At 35.2% G+C, this 23791-nt stretch overlaps 1 protein-coding gene across 8 annotated transcripts in view; it reads right to left on the reverse strand.

The window, feature by feature from the left end:
- BLTP1 (bridge-like lipid transfer protein family member 1) overlaps nt 1-23791 on the reverse strand; it is a 216795-nt gene that overhangs the window by 128469 nt on the left and 64535 nt on the right. For all 8 annotated transcript variants that reach the window (XM_055274662.1, XM_063637920.1, XM_055274665.1 and 5 more), the window contains 7 exons: nt 18807-19034; nt 17906-18043; nt 13381-13560; nt 11225-11353; nt 8809-8928; nt 7833-8113; nt 2927-3177 (listed from right to left, as the gene is read on the reverse strand). In XM_055274662.1, coding sequence (XP_055130637.1) covers nt 2927-3177; nt 7833-8113; nt 8809-8928; nt 11225-11353; nt 13381-13560; nt 17906-18043; nt 18807-19034 — 1327 coding nt within the window. The remainder of the gene's footprint in view (nt 1-2926; nt 3178-7832; nt 8114-8808; nt 8929-11224; nt 11354-13380; nt 13561-17905; nt 18044-18806; nt 19035-23791) is intronic.

The raw sequence follows: 23791 nt of genomic DNA on the forward strand, positions 1-23791 counted from the left end.
TAAACAGTGAATTTTTTTCTTCTTTTTAAATCTTTTATTGGAAAATTTTCAAACTTACAGAAAACTTTCAAGAATAGTACAAAGAACCCCATATATCTTCTACTCGGATTTACTTATTTTAAGCATTTTTCCCCTTTTGCTCTAAAAGTTCAATGTTGACAGGGACTGTATCATTTTTCATTCATTGATGTACCTCCAGTGCCTAGAACAATGCCTCATACACAGAAGGCACTCAATACATGATTTTATGAATGAATAAATAACAACGTTAGGATCAGAGTGAAACACCACTGTTTCAGAGTTTCATAAAGAGCTCTGTGATGTGTTATATAAATTGAGGGGCTGGGGGAAATAAAAAGAGAATTCTATAGCTGCCTAGATCCAAAAAAAATAACTCTTGCTTAACTTCCCCTCTCCTCCTACCATCCCTGTTTTAGCCAAAAAAAGTAAATCCGCTAATGAAGAAAACATCTCTGTGAACAGAATGCAGTGGCATTCAAGGGGTAAGAGTCGTAAACCTAAAATATAATATTATTTACTTCTACTACCACAAATGTAAAATAGAGCAATGAAAGTCAAAAGAAAAAATGGTCTTGATTCGCTTCTAAGTGATACAGGAACATAGTGTTCACTGGCCTTCCAAGTAGATCCTTAATTCTACCCATATGCCCTCCTTGATTTTATCCTGACACTGCATCTGTACTCCATTCCTGGAAGACTCAACAATCAGAAACTCAGGTACATATGTAGGGGTTATTTCCAAGCTTCCCTGGACAAGAAACTTATGGCAATTCAGCAATTACAACTCACTACTAAGAGAATCACCAAGAGATACAGACACTTCCTATTACACATTATAAGAATTTTACTTTCGGCCGGGCGCGGTGGCTCACGCTTGTAATCCCAGCACTTTGGGAGGCCGAGGCGGGCGGATCACGAGGTCAGGAGATCGAGACCACGGTGAAATCCCATCTCTACTAAAAATACAAAAAATTAGCCGGGCGTGGTGGTGGGCACCTGTAGTCCCAGCTACTCGGAGAGGCTGAGGCAGGAGAATGGCATGAACCCGGGAGGCGGAGAGCTTGCAGTGAGCCGAGATCGCGCCACTGCACTCCAGCCTCGGTGAAAGAGCGAGACTCCGTCTCAAAAAAAAAAAAAAAAAAAAGAATTTTACTTTCTTCAGTGTTAGAAAGAGAATTTACTATTTTCCTCCTTTCATATCATGTATAAATTCCCTGCAAATATTCTTTCTTGAGTTTGTGATGGTTAATCTTTGAAAATCAAGCAATCTTTATAATTAGCACCAGTTGTAGCACATTAGAGAGAACAACAAAGTGGCTTCAATGGCCCTGATTCGAGTTTCTTCTCAGCCATACTTGGCTATATCACTTCATGCAACTCAGTCTCAGTGACAGGCCTCAGTTTCCTTACTACAAAACAAGGATAATGTCCACTTTACATGGTAGCTTAGGGATTAAATGAGAAAATGGCAGTGTAAACCTTTAAAAATGAACATTATTCAAATGTAAAAAAGTTACATAAGAAGACAGCTAAATTATTACAATCTATCTTATCACTTAAATGCCAAGAAGTTTTGATGTTTGCTGATTTTATAAGATAATCTGCTGTCATTCTAGCAAACCTGCCAAAGTACAATGACCTTAAAATAACTTGTGCACACTTACTACTACTCAGTAAAAAAATCATTTAGGAATTTAGTATATGTAGTCCAGCTGTTTCCTCTAAGAGCTCCTATACATGGGAAAGCAATCTGATCAACTCTTAAAGGTAAAATTACCCCTTTCCTATCTTTTTGTGCGTACTGATAAAAGGCAAAGGCAAATTAATATTTTTAAATTAATTAAGGGGAAATGGCTAAATATTCGTGAAGTATCAAGACTTTTCTACATTTAACATCTTCACAGCATGGCAACTTAAACAGTAAATATTGCACTGAATCATAGGAACACACAACTAAAAAAATCCAGAGGAAAAATCTGTTTCTGAAGTCTCTGGAGAAAAGACTCTAGGTAAATCTAAATATAATACACTTAAAGCCACTCTTTACTGCTCATAGCAAACTGGTGTATTTGCAGAGTTATGCTAAAGATTCTTTTTTTTTTTTTTTTTTTTTTTGAGACGGAGTCTTGCTCTGTCGCCCAGGCTGGAGTGCAGTGGCGTGATCTCCTCTCACTGCAAGCTCCGCCTCTCGGGTTCACACCATTCTCCTGCCTCAGTCTCCCAAGTAGCTGGGACTACAGGCACCCACCACCACGCCTGGCTAATTTTTTGTATTTTTAGCAGAGGTGGGGTTTCACCATGTTAGCCAGGATGGTCTCGATCTCCTGATCTCGTGATCTGCCCGCCTCGGCCTCCCAAAGTGCTGGGATTACAGGCGTGAGCCACCGCGCCCGGCCAGAGTTATGCTAAAGATTCTAAAACCAGAGTTCTTTTCTTGACATGTTTAATTTTACTGATAAGGAAACTACTTTGCAAATATAATTGGTGACATGGGGGCCAATAATATAAATATTACTATCCAAAAGTTTTCCTATAAAAGCAAGCTGGTGCAACAATTGTTACCTTCAAGTACAGCTATTCCTAAGTATTTATCTGGATGCTGTGCTACAGGAAAATACTAATATGTAAGGAAATATTTAGAAAAAACTCTGTGAGGAAAGCCACCCACGTCAACAACAGAAGATCTGAACAGCAGACCTACTTCTGCCCTGTGTAACTCCGAAAAAATCACTAGTTTTATCTGGCTTTAGTTAAGTCATGTGCAAAACAAAGGTGGATTATATTAAACCCTACTCATAACATCACACAAAGTAAATTGAGTTGAACAGAGTTAACACTGAATTTCTCTCAAAATGGCATAGTGATAAAGTAAACAATTAGCATAAGTGACGAAACATTTTATTACCATCTATAATTTTGGGAATTTCTTTAGTAATTATCCATTCTCCAGGCTGTAGCAGAGACTGTCCATAATACATATCGGACTCTGCACTTGTGCTTGAAAATGCAGAGCTACTGGAAGGTGTCAACTCTTCAAGTTTGAAGAAATCTAGGCCAGTTATTGTGCCACCAAAGAATCTGCAGCCACCAAGACAACCACATTTGTTTCTACACCTCTTATTCTTCAGGATATCGTCTGGCCATAAAAACCACAACCTAAACAGACCCCAAAAGAAAACAAAAAACAACAACATAAAAAAAAAATCATTAAGAAATAAAAAACTTTTTGATAGATAATTAAAGTTAATTGTAAATATTTTTAAATGACAAAGTAAACACAAACACAAAGGTTTATTCCTACTGTGTTTTTTTTTAATCATTTGCCTTTCTAAAAAATATAGTCTTACCAGAGGCAAGTGAGATGGAGATAAGCAGAATCAATAATAATACAGATATGGCATACATCAAAAAACCCAAAGCATTAAAGAAAAAAGCAAATATAAAAATCAGACATTTAAGTCCAGTTTTAGAATGTAGTAAACACTCTCAAAAACACTAAAATTTTAAGACATTAATCCAAAAAACCCATTAGTATAGATTATGCTTGATAGCTCATTACCTTTAACATCTCAGGGCCTATTTCACACTGCAATTTAAAACACTAAAAAATTACAAATATGGAGCAACTAAGAAATTATTTCTCAATAAAATGGTCTACTCCTTTGTAATAAGGACTACAAATAAAGTATTAAAAATGTATGTAAACTTCAGGTTCTGTATAACTGACTCATAGGTCTGTCAGTATTTATTAACTCCCCTCTTTTCTTAAAAAATATTATATAATAGAAATCTGTGAGATATACCTTTATTCCTTTTACTTTAATAAAATCCCCTCATATTTACAGCCTATTTTTCTAAGCATTTTTACATGTATTATCACCTTGGATTCTCAAGACCCTCACAGGGAAACAGAATAGGCATGATCACCTTCATTTTACATTCATTAATTTATATTTCTTGAACATATCTATTAAGTGCCTAGTGTCATGCTAAGCAAAACTGATATAGTCCTTATCCATATGAAGTTTACAATACAGAGGCAAAGACAAAAAATAAACAAGAAAATAATAACTAATCATAAATTCTATTAAGTGCTATGAGGTAAACAGGGTGTTGTGACAAAGAAAATAGGAAGAATCTTTGAAAAAGTAACATCTGAGACATTAAAGATAAGGTGAAACAACTTAGAAGTGGAACATCTATCTAGAGAAGACAGAAGGAAAAATGTATGAGTAGGCCTTAAGATGAGGGGGAACTTGAGATTACATTGGTCAGATGTTATCCATTTCAAATCACTTCTGTATTTTAAAGTATTAAGTCAAGCAGCAAAGGTATCTTAAAACACCATTAAAAATAAAAGAACTTAAATACACAATAGACATTTTTTTACTTCATTTCCACAGCAAAAGTTTGGTAGAATGCATGGCTTTGAGTCCTCTAGACCTGAGTTCAAATTCTAGCTGTGCCACTTACTAACTCTACAACTTCAGACAAGTTAACATCTCTGAGCCTCAGTTTCCTCATCTGCAAAATGATGGTATGATATATCTAACTAAAGATCATTGTGGGGATAAAATAGCATAACACGTGTAAAGCACCTGAGATGCAAAATGTGGACTACACAAGTTACACAACAAACGTTAGCTCTCCTTTCCTATCTTTGCATAATCCAATGCACTAGTTCTCAAACGTTAGCTTGTATTAGAATCAACTCAATGGCTCGTTGAACTGTAGGTGGCTGGGCTTCACCTCCAGAGTTTCTGATTGAGGTCTGGGAAGGCCTGATTATGTATATTTGTAATAAGTTCTAAGGAGATGTTGATGCTGGTGGTTTGGGAGCCATATTTTTTTTTTTTTTTTTTTTTTTAGTAGAGACGGGGTTTCACCGTGGTCTCGATCTCCTGACCTCGTGATCCACCCGCCTCGGCCTCCCAAAGTACTGGGATTACAGGCGTGAGCCACCACGCCCGGCCAGGGAGCCATATTTTTAAAAAACATTAATCTAATGGAACTAATGGCCTATGTATTCAGTAGCTTTTCCAGTAATATCAGAAAAGAATATACATTTCTCTAAAACTCCAGGGAATCCAATATGCACAAAGGCAGCCAAAGCTGAAGGTCAGTGAGTTACCATGTGGGGAGAGGCAAATCGTCATGAGTCCTAGGAATCCCTGTATGTTCCTGCTGGGTATGCCATGAATGCAAGCTCTGTCCAGGCTATTTCACAGGGTTGTGTTTGGAGCAAGAAACCTTGAGGGTTGAGGTAATCTTTCTCTCTGGAAAAGAGTAGGCTTGCTTCCACTTACTATAAAAATAGTAAGATTCCCTAAGTTCAGTGTTCCTCTTCTGTAACGTAAATCTACTTTATGCACATATTCATCATGATGGGGCTTTATTTATTTATTTATTTATTTTTTTTTTTGAGACAGCGGTTGCCCAGGCTGGAGTGCAGTGGTGCAATCTTGGCTCACTGCAACCTTCGCCTCCCAGGTTCCAGTGATTCTCCCACCTCAGCCTCCCAAGTAGCTGGGACCACGTTATCCCCTATAGGATTCAGGGACAGAGTTGCCAGATTTAGCGAATAAAATACAAACAAAAATAAGTTTGTTCTATGCAATATGTGGGACAAACTTATATTAAAATGTGTTTTGTTGTTTATCTGAAAGTTAAATTTAACTAGGCATCCTGCATTTTCTCTGGCAACTCTACTTGGGGAGATACAGGGAACCAACCTGCCCACATGTGACTGGCTACCGCTTTGGCTGTAATATAGTCTCTGATCAGAAGTTTTGTGTATTTTTCCAGCATCCATGAAATTGTAACAGCTAACTTGTTAACTCGTAAGAAAGATAAAAACCCCAGACTCTTCACAATTTTTGACAAGCTACAGCACTGAAACCAACCTAAATGAGCTACTTGGAGCAACTTGAGTCACCTGAAGCAACCTCCTTAGTTCCATTAGCACCTTGCTCTACCACCTAACCTAATCAAAGACAGGCATTTGGTTCACACTAAGTGGCTTCCTGCGCAATATATAACAAAGAAATCCAATTTATTTTACACAATATTCTTCATACATGAGCTTTCATACTCAGATATATATCAAATCTTCCTCAATTAATTTAAAAGATTAATGTAATATCAATAAAAATCTCAAGAGATTTTCTTTTTTTAACCAGAAAAATGGTTCCCAAGTTCTTTTGGGAAAGTTAACAGATAACAGTGAACATTTTGTTAAACAGAGAAATGAATATGTCGATTTATCTCCTTACCTAGAATAATATACACATGCACCCCATTTAAAATCCAGAGGGATTCGAGTTTTATATGTTAACAAGAAAAAGGAAAAGAAAAAAATAATACAAATGCTATTTGATTACTAGCAAAAGAATGGCTTTCTCAAATTAGTAACTGACATATTTGAATGCATAAAATTAAAGTCATATATGAAAATAAAAACAAAATTAAAAGATAAAACAAACTGTAAACTACTAGCAACAGAGATCACAAAAAGGGTGATCATCTATAAAGAGCTCTTAAAAATGGAAAACCACCAAGACCTCAGTAAATAAATGTACACAGAATATAAACATTCAATTCACAAGCGAAGAAATCGAAACAGCTAACAAATGTGGTTTTTAAAGTATTAATTTCAGAAATATATAAATGCAAAATAAAGAGATGCCACCTTTCACTTAAGAGAAAACACTCAAAAGGTAGCAATGGTGCAGGGTGACAGGGACTAGCTAAAACGCCATTGGAGATATAAACTGAAATTAATTTCTGGCAAGTAATTTGGGAATGCATATGAAAAGTCTTAATTTTCAACTCATTCATACTCCCTTCCAGGAAATTATCTAAAGGAAACAGCCAGAAAGCATGGGAAAATATTTTATGTGCAAAAATGTTCCTCTATCATTTATAATGGGAAATTTAGAAACAATCTAAATATTTAATGTAAGGGCAATGGCTAAATAAAACATGTTGTGTCTTTTTGGTAATGTATTATCATTTGTTTAAAAGGATCTTTATAAAATGTTTAATCATGTGGCCAGATACTTGGGATATAAGTTTAATACAAACATGCAGAATTTTAAACTGTATATACAGGATGATTTCAAGCATTAAAAAAAAACCAGCAAAATCCTGGAGATAAAATTTCATGTGGTGGGGTTATGATCATTATTTTCTTTTGTTTCTTAATAGTTCCCTATATTTCTGGAATTAGCACATATTAAATATACAATGGGGAAGATAGGGATGGAAAAAGTCACACTGTCATTTTAAATGGAAGTGATTCAGTAAGAGGCGCTGGCAACTTTTTAAATCATATATAATAATAATTTCCTAAGGACCAAGGAAATAGCCCTGAGTACTCTTAGTCTTCCTTGCAGTTCTGAAGGCCCATAAAAGGAGTTTTATACAGTAGACGATAGTACTACTGTGATTTCTAGGAATGAATGATGACTTGAAAGTGGAGAGCTGTGGTGAGAGAGAAAATGTAGCACTTTACAAAACGTTATTTGGGGACCGTAACGTAAACTTGTTTCACTGTTGGCATACATGGTATAGACTTAGAAACACATCAGAAAATAATGTTATTTCCAACAACTACACCATCACCAGAGACAAGATATGTATTTACTTAAATATCAGGTCCTTACATATTCATTGAGGTGCAGCAGCACAATCATATTAGGTCTTTATTTAAAATATTCTTAGTCCATTCTCTCAGTAGAATTTCCTCTATAATTATCTAGTTTTTTTCATCTGAACAGGAGACTACTGCCATTCTTAACATTTTCACTTACCTCTTAGTTCTGGCATCATGAGTTTCTAAGAAATGTCTTTGTGCCTCATGTTTAGAATGATGGTCAGCAGCTAAAGCAATATCAACAGTAATAAGTCCTAAATTGGCTGACCCAGCTTCAAGCCAATAGGCCCTCCGTAGCACTGCAGGCTGAAGTCCAATTCTGCAATTATTTAATTGCTCAATGTACTGTCTCACTTGAAAGTCCTGAATTGCAGCACTGATTCCTTCCCCAACCGACTGATTGTGGAGATTACAGTTTGCAACTCGAATTGCACCCATCTAAAATTGAATGAAGAAAATGAAACAAAAGTGTAATTTCTGTATTTTTAAGTAGCTTAGCCAAAACTACTGAATAGGTGATCGTTTCAAATAGAGTAAAACATAAATGGAAGGAGAAAATAAAGGAAAAAGAAATAAAAAAGGGAAAAAATGGGAAAGGGACAAGAAGGAAACAGAAAAGTTAAACAAAATAAAAACAAAAATAGACAATTTTTTAAAAAGAGGATAAAAGGAAAAAAGCAGAAATCCACAGGCGAACAAGAGAAGTAAATAATAAAATCATAGAAACTTAACAAGGCTTGATTTTACACTACAATCCACAAAAGAGTGGGAAACAAATGTTTTCAAGAGCCGGGCAGAAAATATAAATGTATGAATCCTAAAGACATTCAAAAATCAAATCATTTAAAAGCACAACCAGTTTACATCCTTGAAATAAAAGCAACCTACTATTTTATATCCCTCCCATAAAGCAATGTTATAACAACTCAGTTAGAGTAAATAACTGGTGAAAGTATGCCTTAAAAAAAATAATACTGGAAGAGAACATGGATTAGTAAAAAATAGAAAGCTTTATCCTAAAATTTTGTGGCAGTCTGTGAGATGACAAACTATAAATGTGTTTTATTTCAAGAAATAGAGGTTTGGTTTAGTAAAAACGAAAAAGCACTACACCAGCCAAGCAAAACACTTACCTTTATATTTGTAGCACAACCATGCTCAACAATGTAAATATCGGCTCCATCTACTGCTAAACGAATCATAGTATATTTCAAATCATCTGAAGTTGGACAAGGCCCAGGAATACAACTCAACTAAAATAAAAAAGGATTGTACATCTAAATCATCACCATCAACTTATTATTTTGACACTTAAGTCATCTTCTTTAAATAAACACAAAAAATCTAGTTATTGATGTATTTTTTAAAAATCAGTCTAATTTCATTCTTTTATAATAATAAATGAAATCAGCAGTTAAAGTGTTATCAATTAGAAAACTATACATTAGAAAACAATAAGTATGCACCATTTTCATTCAGAAGGGGCAAGTAGCAAGTCTAATGGACAATACATATACAACTTCTTACTGAAACTCAGAGAGGATAAGCAAAGTAAAGTGAAAAGTAAAACAGTGTCACGGGTTTACAAGAATTGTATGAGTTTAGAGTTGTAAGGTTTTCTTACAGGTACTCCATACACACAGATGTATTTTCACACACACACACACACAAATATATTAACTGTAAATATGATATCTAAGACAATCCACATTAATTTTATTTTACTACTAAAACACAGATTTTTATGATGTTTAGGTTAGAAGAAAATGTATATATCACCTACATCAATAAATTTCTTGAAGAGATGGCAGCCCTGAGTAAATTATTGGCCCAATAGCATGAAAATGCTCATAGTGGCAGAGCCAGAACTAGAAACAGGTGTCTTACAGCGTAGTCAATACTCTATAAGGATATATTTCCTCTGGACAAAAATAGACCTAAACAAACTAAAGTGACAGAATGGAGATCAGTAGTTGCCTGAGGTAGGGGGTGACTGCAAAGACACACAAAGGAATTTTCTAAGGTGATAGAAATGTTCTATATCTTCACTGGTGGTAATAGTTACACAGGTATATACAGCATTTGTCAAAACTAAAACTGTACAACTTTAAAAGGATGGATTTACTGCAAATTAAGCCTCAATGAAACTTATTTTTAAAAATTTAAGAGCCGGGCGCAGTGGCTCACACCTGTAATCCCAGCACTTTGGGAGGCAAAGGCAGGCGGATCACGAGGTCAGGAGATCGAGACCATCCTGGCTAACACAGTGAAACCCCATCTCTACTAAAAACACAAAAAATTAGCCAGGCGTGGTGGCAGGCGCCTGTAGTCCCAGCTACTAGGGAGGCTGAGGCAGGAGAGTGGCATGAACCCAGGAGGTGGAGTTTGCAGTAAGCCGAGATGGCGCCACAGCACTCCAGCCTGGGTGACACAGCGAGACTCTGTCTCAAAAAAAAAAAAAAAAAAATTTTTATGCAACATACAAACTTTAAGTTAAAAAAAAAAAAAGAAAAAGGAGGGGGAGGCACCTAAAGGTATGTGTGTATTATCCATAAAAAACTGCCTGCCTGACCTATGACTAAGGAACCAATTCTGCGGAGCCTGGCAATGTGTTTATAATAAGAAAAAAAATAATTTTATCACCAAGTACAGCTGTTTCCTTTATTGTCAATATATAAGGATGTGTTACAGATTTTTTCTGGACATAAAAGTAGGATGAACTACTTTCAATTCACAGGAATATAACAGCAAACAAATATAATTTGTATAGCAGAAGAACAAAAAAGGAAAGACACATACAGGAAAGAACTAGAAAGAAAAACTAAGCTGTTAACCACTGTGTTGTAGAACCAGGGTAAGTTATTTTCCTTTTTTGAAACAGCCATGCTTTCCAGATTTTCTGAAATAACCATGCTTCCAAAATTAGGGGAAGAAAACGCCTCCCTCCCCAAATTCATAAGGGAGGGTATTTATTGCACAATAATACTATGCATTTCATTGCCACTGCACATGGTTTTAGGGATTACCATCTACTTTTTGCAACTCTTGTGAAGATATTGTAATGACCCTTAATGAAGGTGGCACAATGTTGTGAAAAGAGTGTAACGTGTGGAGTCAGAAAACCTGGCAAATGACCAACCTTGCTATTACATTATGGGAGAAATGGCATGTCCAGAGTGGCCTGCAAACCATGTCATGTGAAGAATTCAACCTTCTCTTTGCTTCAATTTCTAAATCTTCTACATAAATATATAGCCACATCTCAACAAGTATAATAATGCAATATGACATGAATGTTAATAGTAAAAATGTAAGCAAAATATAATTTTTATAATTCTGTTTATTTTTTAATTTGTATGTTTTAATAATTACCTCATATTTTAGATACTTAAAACTAAAATGGCTAAGAATTTAAAAAATAATTTTATTAACTGAAAAAACTAGTTTGCTTCATGGCTATGTGTATTTGACTTGAAGCTGATATCTCAATATTCCATTTTTTAAAATTCATAAATGTTTATAATATTGCTAACATATTTGTTAACATACCTTGGATTCACAGAACCGACGATCAATTCCATGCTGACATATTATTACTGATTTTGGTCTTTCCAGTTCATACTCCCGACATACCACATGAAAAACAAATGTCTGTCCCCACTCCAAAAGGCACGCCAGCTACAGATAATCAGTGACAAGTTGACAACACTGTTAGCATTCTAAACAAGTGTTTAGAGTTCAAAAGCTTCTGAAGAATGTTAACGTAGCTTGAAAGAACCCAAACACTGTCTTAAAACTTCTGCTAAATAAGCAACTTGTTAGCCAATGATTTTTTTCTGCCTTTAATATCATTTATATGCTTATGTTACTTTTCCTTTATGAATGACAAAATGCATTGTCAAAATGAAAACTCATTTCAACTGAAAAATTTCACTTCAGCAACTTTTAACGCAAATCCTTTCATTCAAGGTTATATATCTTCCCTCTTATATAGCTAACTGAAATCTCCACATAGAAAAGCACCTAAAATTCTCCAATCATAAACCAAACTTTTATGTGAAAAAGTATCTAAATATCACATTGAGCTACAATTTTTTTAAGACCAGGTATTTTGAAGATTAAAGCACTTTTGTTTATGTAAATAGAAGCTTAAGTAAGCATATATCATAATTCTTCAAGTCTTCAGTTTAAAAAAAAAAAAAAACCTCAATTGATTAGAGCTGTTAAAAACATTGAGGGATAGATACACATGACATTATCCCCCCAAATAAGTACATAATTTAAACTCTTGGAAAATATAAATTTTACTTTTAAAACATACAGAGAATGGAATAAACATAAAAGTACCTACAGATTCATGAACTGTGCAGCAAACAGTGATGCCAAGATTTTATGCAGAAGAAAGAGAAATGTTTTACCTTATAAAGGCAATTTATAAACATGTAAGATTCTAGCAGTCCTTAGAATAAAGGAATTGTACCCAGTCTTGCAGGGTCAGCATGGCTTTATTCCCTTCTTAGGGAACAAGCTGCTTTGGAATATGCTTCAGTTTTTACTTGTATACTTAGGGATGGGAAATGGGAGATAATAAGGAGAGGACAGTTACAAGGCCAGTGAGCAATGACTATTGCTTTTCATCCATTTTTATACATTCCATTATGCATTTCTTTTCACGTATTTTTATAAATATCATTATACATTCTAATATTATATTGAGATGACGTTCAACTCCAAAATATCCCTTTTCAATTCTATTCATTTTCTCACCATTTCTAGAATATTAATTTTTGCTACCCTCTGACGATTTCTTCCAGGTATAAAGGGCATCTAGGTTCTTTATTACTTTCTTGTTGCTACTACCTACCTCTAAATTACATGTTTTATACCCATTCTATAACTTTTTATCAAAATTGAGTATGTAACATTCCTATCAAATTCCAGTCTTTTGAAATATCAAGATGAGCATTCATATTATAATAAATACATGACTCAGGTGAAATGTTACAATAATACGGCAATTCAACTAAACTTCAGTGGCCAATTAGATACAAATAATATATTAAGGCTTTTGTGCCTTCTAAGGATTAAGTGAAAGGGGTGGTGGGGGAGAATTTATCCAAAAGGATCACATCTAGAATTCTAGACCAGACTTACTTACCAGTAAATTCACTTTTATTTTTTGAAACTATTATGCACATCACTAACAGCAGGTACAAATGATGTAATCTTGCTTTGGGACATAACAAGCAAAGAACCTTATTACCTAATCCGTAGCATCATAAGGGCTACTTTCAAATCCTACTTTAAACATATGTAAGAAAACAAAGTTCTTAGAAAATTACTCCATATAGTAGAAAAATAAGATTTTTCCAACAATGGAGGGCCAAGTAATATAATTTTAATAATATATTAATGACTTCTAGAAAAGTACTCATCCTGAATTTTTCCCAAAGAAAGTCTCAAATTCTTTGAAATATATAGATCTACACACATTACACCCAACAAATTATATGTGGCTCAGAAAAGTGAAACGTGTCTCTGACTCACCTATAACTAAAATTCTGAATGGCAAGAATGACTCCCATCAGAATGCCATCAGTGGAAATGCAATGAACATTCAAACAGGCATACAAGTTATTCTTGAGAAGGTGGGTAGAGAAAGGAAAAAGAAAATAAGTCAGGAGATAGTACTCTGAAAACCATACCTGTGGTGCTGTGACCTTAGCTGTAAGACTTCCAGCCTGCACATCAATTAACCATGCGTATTCTAAGGAATCGCTTCCCAAAGGAAGACCTTCTGCTGAGAACATAGCGTGTGCTCTCAGCTGGAGACCTGACAAATTGATGTGACCTTCCCTGAGTACTTCATCCACAGGGGGTCGCTGCTGAAAACAATAATGATGAGACTGTAAAATGTATAAGAAAATCACATTATAATTTCTAGTTGTTTCCCCCCACACCCCCTGCAGAGATGAACAATAAAATCATGCCATCTATAAGGCTTCAGAATCCACAAGCTCCTAACACAACCTTGTACCCACAGAGGTATTCTGAGTTAAGCGTCTTTAATGAACAATACCTATGAGAGCCCAATTATTATAAAAAGCAAGATAGCTGAGTCCTAAAAAGTAGACAGATCTCTGATTGGTAACTGCCTTTATGAATAACAAGAAACTACAGTAGTACTCTGACAGGGAATACAACAGACCAGTCTTTTGTAAGAAATCTAAGAATCATGAGATTAAAATATTTTTTAAAAGGAAGATAACACTGAAGAACACAGACCATTAAGACCAAACAATGAAGAATGGTGGGGAAAAGTAAACTTCCATATAGATTCTGAGGACTATGTAAATACAAGGAAAGTTTTACCTTACAGACAATAATTTCATACTCACTACTAAAAAGCAGCATGTATTTCAAAGGGAACATTTCTGACATATTCAGAGAAATAAAGGATATGTCATAACACAGATTATTTCATGGAACACTAGTTCCACATATAATTAAGAATAAAGAATCAAATAAGTTTGGAAATGCCCTACTGATCAGTCACCAATTTCTGTTAAATCTACCTCCCAGTCTCTCACAAATGCATTGACTTTTTTTCATCTTCAGTGCCCTCATCCTGGTCCAAATAGTATCACCTCTTGCCAGGACCTTTTCAAGGCATTAACTTTCTATATCTCTGCTCCATACTCTATGAGTAATCACAGAGATCTTCTAAACATACAAATCTGATCCTGTTCTTGCCTCCAGACCATTAAATGCTACGAGAGCACTGCCTACCTCACCTTGTGGCACTTTTTATACTTGAAATTATTTATCTTAATTTTAATGTTCTCAATATTTATCTTCTCCCCCAGGTTCATTAATAACCATTTCTGCCTTATGTACCAAGTAACACTGCACCTAACAGTGACCACAAAAAGTAGATGCTGCTGAGTAGACAGATTTCTTCACAGCAAGTGTTCACAGAACCTTCAACATACCAGTATACATTGAGGCAGTTTACAGATTATTTCCCAACCTAGTTTTATTACAGTGGTCCTCTTCATGTATGTCTAGGCTATCTCACAGGGTTAGTGTTCTTTGCTTTCAATATATGTTGGGAAACAGTCTTAAAAAAAATTTTTTTAAGGATAAGGGCTAACTCTAATTCATAAGAAACTTTTTTTAAAAAAATTCAAATTGTGGGCCGGGCGCGGTGGCTCACGCTTGTAATCCCAGCACTTTGGGAGGCCGAGGCGGGTGGATCACGAGGTCAGGAGATCGAGACCACAGTGAAACCCCGTCTCTACTAAAAATACAAAAAAAATTAGCCGGGCGTGGTGGCGGGCGCCTGTAGTCCCAGCTACTCGGAGAGGCTGAGGCAGGAGAATGGCGTGAACCTGGGAGGCGGAGCTTGCAGTGAGCCGAGATCGGGCCACTGCACTCCAGCCTGGGTGATAGAGCAAGACTCCGTCTCAAAAAAAAAAAAAAAAAAAAAAAAAAAAAAATTCAAATTGTGACTACAATTATCACTCTAGAAGCTCTTCTGATCCAATTTTTCATTTTATTTTCATCCAAGCTGTGTGACTTTATATAAAATCACCTGACTTCTCCAGGCATTAATTTCCTTACCTTTTTTACTGAGGGAACTGGGGAGAGTGGTCAAGAAAGTTATCTTCTGACACTGAGACTCAATAATTCTCAGTATAAGATTTTTATGAGATTTTTTAATCTCAAAATTACATGTGGATCTTGGGCTTTCCTAAGGTATAGCTTACATGATAAACAAATAAATATTATATTCTAAATTTTATTGCAGTTTGCATCATTTGTGGGTTGAATGGCATCCCTCAAAAATGTATGTTCAAGTCTGAAGCCCTGGAACCTGTAAATATGATCTTTTTTGAAAACAGGATTTTTGTGGATATAATTAGGTTATGATAAGGTTACAATGATGGTGGGCCCTAATCCAATATGACTAGTATCCCTATAAGAGGAGAGAAAGTAGGACACACAGGCACAGAGAAAGAGTGGCAGCCAGTCGAGATGGAGGCAGAAATTTGAGTGAATACCAGGGATTGCTAGCAACCACCAGAGCCTAAGAAGAGGCAAGGAAGGATCTTCCCCTACAGCTCAGACAGAATGTGACCCCGCCAACACCTTGATTTAGGACTTTGAACCTCCAGAACTGTGAAAGAATAAATTTCTGTTCTTTTATGTCACCTAGTATAGGATACTTTGTTATGGCATCCCTATGAAACTAATACATAAGATGACCACAAAGTAAAAAGTGCATAGTTTCATAATGGGACACAGTAGTCCATCAGTCACCTTAGATCCTTCATCTTGAAGCCTTGAGTTAAGAGACTGATGCTACCCAGGATAAACTACAAGTGGGTAACCCAGATTTGAGCCTTGGGAGTAGACACAGTGTGAACCCTCTCACTGTGAAAGAACATTAGATAATATAACAACAGATGAAGAAAAAAATTCTTAGGAATAGTCGTGTCAACACTATAGAATGTAAACAAGGTAAGTAGACAAGCAAATTCCAAGACGATATATATGGTATCTTTGTCTTTGGGGTAAGTTGTCAACAATCGGGGAAATGAATTATCACTAGTACTTCTACTTTGACCTTGATATCTCTACTCCACGAACTCCTTCTCTAATCCCCAAATAAGTCATACTTTATAATTCAGTCTCTCTACAAGTTTGCCATACCTCTATAATAAGAATTAATGTGAACATTCATAATCAGCTCAATAAAATGTTTTCTATGTCTGGAAAAGCCTTTTAAAAGTGCAGTGATTAAAAGCTGAAGTGTTACCAGGTACTCATAAAAAACCAGGGATAGTCATCTAAGATTCTCAGAGCTCATCCATAGAAGACTTTCCCTTTTCCCTTTATTAATTTCCTTAATAGACCGAAAAAGGGAGATGGGCTTCCTCTCCACATACCTGCCTCCCAGAATAAAAAACAACCAATTCTAATGACCTACTAATTATAGAGAGGAGGACAAGTTTTTTTGTTTTTTTTTTTTAAGGTTAATATGGCAAGTTAAAATAATGTGTTATGTGAGATCTTTGTGAGGACAGAATAGTTCTGTATCTTCATTTTGGTAGTTACATGAATCTACACATGATAAGAAGACCTAGAACTACGCACACACATTGTATCAACGTCAGTTTCCTTGTTTTGATACTATAATTATGTAAAATAACTTTACCATGGAAAAAAACTGGGTAAAGAGTACACACAGGATCACTCTGATCTTTGCAACTTCCTGTGAAACTATAATTATTTCAAAATAAAAGTTTAAAACCAGAAACGCACATTCTGTGGCAAAACAAAAACAATGCCTAGCACATATTAAGTTTTAGCTAATATGATCTCATATATATCAAATATATGTATGAAAAATTAAATTCCATGAAGAAAAATATATTCGTGACAGAAAAAGAATGAAAAAGAGATATGCTATTTTAAATAAAATGATCAGTTACTACATATAATCATAATAAATGATCATTCATTGATGATTTCTGGGTGTCAGATTCATCTTCCCATTTATAATTTTACTTTGTCTTGTATTAAGTTCCATTTATATTTCTAAATCACACAACTTGATTAAAAGTAAGACAGGGGCATATAAAGTGGTGGTAGGTGCCACGGAAAGCCATTTGGCATGAAAAAAAATAAAATTATATTCTACCCAGAAATGTAATACATTCTCAAATTCTCACTTGATGAATATCATTGGTTCTCTTTTAAAAGAGCCCAGAGGTATCTTGAAGGAATTAACAAAGTATCTTACGTTAGATGAATAAGAATAAATCATTGATCATGTAGATACACACGCTTTAAAATATTATGGTACTGGTTAATATTAACATTTATGCTGTGATACTCAACAGAACCTACCAACATTTTATATAGTTAACTTTTCCCTTCCATAAATATTTGAGAAAGTATTTATTTCCATTTCTATTATAATAGCAAAAGGTATAAAATATAATTGGGATCACAGAAATAGGGAGCAGCAAAAGAAAATTGAGATTCTTGAAACAACTCTCATACACATAAACATACATACAAAAACTTCTTAATACAGTTAACTTAAAAGTCTCCAACTTAAAGAGCTACAAAGTCCATGCACAGAAGCTAATACATTGTTTTAACCCAATAAATATTAATAATAAATCTCTATGTCTCCACCACATTTCATTTTCACCTTACCTGATAGTTATCACTGACAAACACATTCAGGGGTGACAGGATAAGTTGCAGCATGGTCTCCCTAAATCCTTTTTTCATTTCAAAACATAGTCTTTCCAAGAAAGCTGTAGGGCATTCGGGACCATCAGTAGTTCCATGCTACAGTCAAACGAAATAGCATAGTTGAAATGCAGAAAAGGCAAAAAGTAAGGAAGTACAGGAAAATAAAAATCACATCTGTCACGATTAAGAGAATTTGTTTTTCAAAACAGAGAAACTATGATTACTAACAAAAATAACTATTCTGTACCTCAGTAGGATCGTTAGCTGCACTAAGCAACAGAGGGCCACCGGCCCCACCACCCCACTGCGACACGGACACACACCTCATCTGGCCCTGCTCCAAAGTCCCTGGGTTCTTGGGGCAATTTAATATCATTCCATGTCAGCCAGAACAGGTCCACGGGTTGTCCTTAGAGTGACCCAGGATACTGTGCTAGATCCAAACTACATAATTCAACCCCCAGGGTCAAGCCAGAAACTCCATTTTATAACATGTCCACCATAAGGCCCCAGACTGGTCTGGGGTCTAGAGATAAAAGCTAAGAAAATGTAAAGTCCTTGAATACCCATCAGGTTAATTATAAACCCAACAACTCAATGTATGACACAATGTCCTGACGTTACACAAATAGCAAAGAAGGAGCTAAAGTTAAATTAGAAGAAAAATAGAAAATAAAAATTACCAATGATCAAGTAATCATATTATGAAGAAAATACATGAGTTTTATAACAGTAAAAGAATAAATTTAGAAGTTTTAAATCTGATTTTCTTTTTCTAAGTGTGTGCTGAATGCTTCACATCTATACACAGGTGGATGTTATAATATATTCCAGACTACTTTGATGTGTAAACACTTACAACAGGAAGACGCCCATGAACTTTGTACAAATTAACAAGTACAGTAATATCCCAAGGACGCAAGGCAAGTGGATGAATTGACTTGGCTGAACCTTCATTTTCCTTTTTGTCACTTTCCATTCCAACAGCAGTCCACCCAGAGCTGGATGATGTTGACAGTGACAAAACAGGACTTGAGATAACCTCTTCAAAATCCATATACATGTCATCTTCCCCAAAGTAGTTTTCCTATAGATATTAAGAAAACACAAATTGCTGTCAAAAGAGGTATATAAGTATATTTTCACCTATGAGCCTAAATTTGTAAATTATGCATTTCCTTAACCTATTATATTTAATAAAAAGGCATCAGGCCTATTGTCTTAAAATACAAAAGAAAACATATGCTAAGACTTACACACAGCTGCTTGGCAAATAATACTCAGTAGTAAAAAAGTTACAGAAGCCTATTTTATAGAAAAACTTCATGACATGGCCCCAATTACAGCAAAACCTTGTAAGTTAGGTCCTCAGAGACCTCTGAAGGTTTGCATGGTTAAAAAGTTTTCAATCACTGCTACTCAGAGTTCTCAGGCAATACCGAGGACATCCTTTGGGGGAAGCAATTCACTGAAAATCAGTCTGGCTAAATTCAATTAGGTAACTAGTACAATTCACAAATTCCTGTTGGAATATTTATCGGGCATGTTTTAACAGCTTTAATAAAAATATCCAATCTTGGTTATTGATGAGATAAAGGCATGTGTTACCAACAATTATCAAAAATTCCTTTCACATAGTTCAATCCTGGTTTTTTATGCAGAAGTGTTTCAACTATTGTTTTCTTTTGCATGAAAATATAAATGTAGCTTGAATTTAAATTATTTCTTCCCATTGATTCTAAATTTAAATTTTGGCCATTTGATCTGTCAGTAGTAAATAAAAGTTGTTAAATATTCCTGCTAACATTGTCAGCATATCTGTTAAATATCAGAACCAAGACAGTATTTTGGTAAAGTCTGCACTTTGGTTACTGACAAAGTTATTTTCTGACTAGAGTTATAGACATCAGTACATAATATCTTTTCATAGGAAATAATGTTGAAGGGCTTAAAGTCATACAGTTAATTGGTAGGGGGATTAATATTTAAATCCCAAACCTACAGGCTCACAAAACCAGTGCTTTTTCCTCTATTCCCTATTGCTGTCCACCTCCTAATTACAGATGCCACTCAAAACCTGCTTGAAATCTTAATAACTGTCTTTATAATACAATTCTGAAGCATGGACAAATTTATGCACAAATGTAACAGAAAACACTGGGTTATATTTTAAATTCCAACATTGAATTTTTAAAAAAATAACATAAATGTCCAACTGAGTTCCATCAACATTAAAAACTTGAAGAGATAAAACAAAAAGCTGGTTCGACAAGATTAAAAAAAAGATGGACCATCCATGAGATTAACCAAGAAAAGAAGAGAGAAGATCCAAATAAGATCAATTAGAAACAAAACTGGAGATATTATAACCGATAGCACAGAAATACAAAAGATCATTCAAGGCTACTATGAACACCTTTAAGTGAACAACAAACTGGAAAATCCAGAGGAGATGGATAAATTCCTAGAAATATGCAAACCTCCTAGATTAAACCAGGAAGAAACAGAAACTCTGAAGAGATGAATAACAAACAGTGAGAGAGAAAAAGTAATTTTTAAAAATTGCCAACAAAAAAAAGCCCAGGACCAGATGGATTCACAGCTGAATTCCATTAGACATTTAAAAAAGTATTGGTACCAATCCTGCCGAAACTATTCCAAAAGATAAACAAGGAGTCCTCCCTAAATCATTCTTTGAAGGCAGTATCACCCTAATACCAAAACCAGAAAAAGACATTTAAAAAAGAAAACTAAAGATCAATATCCCTGATGAACAAAGATGCAAAAATCTTCAACAAAATACTAGCTAACTGACTCTAAGAGCATATCAAAAAGATAATTCACCATGATCAAGTGGGTTTCACACCAGGGATGTAGGGATGAGTCAATAAATGTGATATATCACATAAACAAAATTAGAAAGAAAAACCTATTCAACAAATTGGGTAGAATCAATATTGTGAAAATGACCATACTGCCAAAAGCAATCTATGAATTAATTGCAATTCCCATTAAAATACTACCGTAATTCTTCATTCAACCAGAAAAAAAAAAATCCTAAAATTCATATGGAACCAAAAAAGAGCCTGCATAGCGAAAGTAAGACTAAGCAAAAAGAACAAATCTGGAGGCATTACATTACCCGACTTCAAACTATATACTACAAGGCTATCGTTACCAAAACACCAAGGTACTGTTATAAAAACAGGCATGCAGACCAATGGAACAGAATAGAAAACCCAAAATAAAGCCAAAATAGAGCCGAATACTTGCAGCCAACTGACCATCGACAAAGCATACAAAAACATAAAGTGCGAAAAGTGGGTTTCATACCAGGGATGCAGGGATGGTTTATACACAAATCAATAAATGTGATACATCACATAAACAAAGTAAGAAACAAAAACCTATTCAGCAAATTGTGCTGGGATAACTGGCAAGCCACACGTAGAAGAATGAAACTGTATCCTCATCTGTCACCTTATAGAAAAATCAACTCAAGATAGATCAAAGACTTAAATCTAAGACACGAAACCATAAAAATTCTAAGATAACATCAGAAAGACTCTTCTAGACATTGGCTTAGGCAAAGAATTATTCACCAAGAACCCAAAAGCAAATGCAACGAAAACAAAAATAAATAAATGGGACCTAATTAAACTAAAAAACTTCTGCACAGCAAAAGAAATAATCAGCAGAATAAACAGACAACCCACAGAGTGGGAGAAAATCTTCACAAACTATGCATCTGACAAAGCACTAATATACAGAATCTACAGGGAACTCAAACAAATCAGCAAGGAAAAAACAAATAATCCCATCAAAAAGTGGGCAAAGGACATGAATAGACATTACTCAAAAGAAGATATACAAATGGCCAACAAACATATGAAAAATGTTCAACATCACTAATGATTAGGGAAATGCAATCAAAACCACAATGTGATACCACCTTACTCCTGCAAGAATGGCCATAATTTAAAAATCAAAAATAATAGATGTTGGTGTGGATGTGGTGAAAAGGGAACACTTTTACACTGCTGGTGGGAATGTAAACTAGTACAACCACTATGGAAAACAGAATGGAGATTCCCACTAAAAGCAGAACTACCATTCGATCCAGCAATTCCACTACTGGGTATTTACCCAAAATAAAAGAAGTCATTATATGAAAAAGACACTTGAACACGCGTGTTCATAGAAGCACAGTTCACAATTGAAAAATATGGAACCAACTTTAATGCCCAACAACCAATGAGTGGATAAAGAAAATGTGGTAGAGAGAGAGAGAGATAGATAGATAGATAGATAGATAGATAGATAGATAGATAGATAGATAGACAGACAGACAGACAGACAGATAAAAATAAGATAGATACACACACACACACACACACATATATATACCATGGAATACTACTCAGCCATAAAAAGGAATGAAATAATGGCATTCACAGCAACCTGGATGGAATTGGAGACCATTATTCTAAGTGAAGTAACTCATTAATGGAAAACCAAATATATGTTTGCACTCATAAGTGGGGGATAAGCTATGAGGTCACAAAGGCATAAGAATGATGTAACAGACTTTGGAGACTCGAGAGGAAGGATGGGACGGGGGGTGAGGGATAAAAGGCTACACATTGAGTATAGTGTACACTGCTCAGGTGACGGGTGCACCAAAATCTCAGAAATCACCACTAAAGAACTTATCCATGTAACCAAAAACTACCTGTTCCCCAAAACTATTGAAATAAAGTAAACAAACAAACAAAACTTAAAGATGTTCAGAGCAGCAGTTCTCCCCTCCAGAAGCTGTTACGAAATACACATTCCATCCCAGTCCTGATGACTGTTCACAAAGTTTGCAGTAGGCAGAGTCCAGAGTCAAGTGTAAAGTGCAAAAACTCCTTTGATACTTCCATCTGTAAATGGCCCCCAGAAAATCACCTCTGTCCCACCTCTGTCCCCAAACAGCTAATCTAAGGATTCAACTACTATTAGGTCTCAGCATACTAACATGTACCAACAAAACAAAACAGTTACCAGCACTCATTTTAACTCATTTTTAATGATCCTAGGCAACAGACCTCTTATTTTTTAAAAATTCCCTTGTAGTCTGTTATCATCGTAAATCTTAAAAAACTTTCGATTCACATCCCTTGTAAGTTGGATTCCTAGGTATTTTATTCTCTTTGAAGCAATTGTGAATGGGAGTTCACTCATAATTTGGCTGTCTGTTATTGGTGTACAAGAATGCTGGTGATTTTTGTACATTGATTTTGTATCCTGAGACTTTGCTGAAGTTGCTAATCAGCTTAAGGAGATTTTGGGCTGAGACGATGGGGTTTTCTAGATATACAATCATGTCATCTGCAAAACAGGGACAATTTGACTTCCTCTTTTCCTAATTGAATACCTTTTATTTCCTTCTCCTGCCTGATTGCCCTGGCCAGAACTTCCAGCACTATGTTGAATAGGAGTGGTGAGAGAGGGCATCCCTGTCTTGTGCCAGTTTTCAAAGGGAATGCTTCCAGTTTTTGCCCATTCGGTATGATATTGGCTGTGGGTTTGTCATAGATAGCTCTTATTATTTTGAGATACGTCCCATCAATACCTAATTTATTGAGAGTTTTTAGTATGAAGGGTTGTTGAGTTTTGTCAAGGGCCTTTTCTGCATCTATTGAGATAATCATGTGGTTTTTGTCTTTGGTTCTGTTTATATGCTGGATTACATTTATTGATTTGCGTATGTTGAACCAGCCTTGCATCCCAGGGATGAAGCCCACTTGATCATGGTGTATAAGCTTTTTGATGTGCTGCTGGATTCGGTTTGCCAGTATT

This window comes from Symphalangus syndactylus, chromosome 4 (assembly GCF_028878055.3).
Source record: "Symphalangus syndactylus isolate Jambi chromosome 4, NHGRI_mSymSyn1-v2.1_pri, whole genome shotgun sequence".
Lineage (NCBI taxonomy): Eukaryota > Metazoa > Chordata > Mammalia > Primates > Hylobatidae > Symphalangus > Symphalangus syndactylus.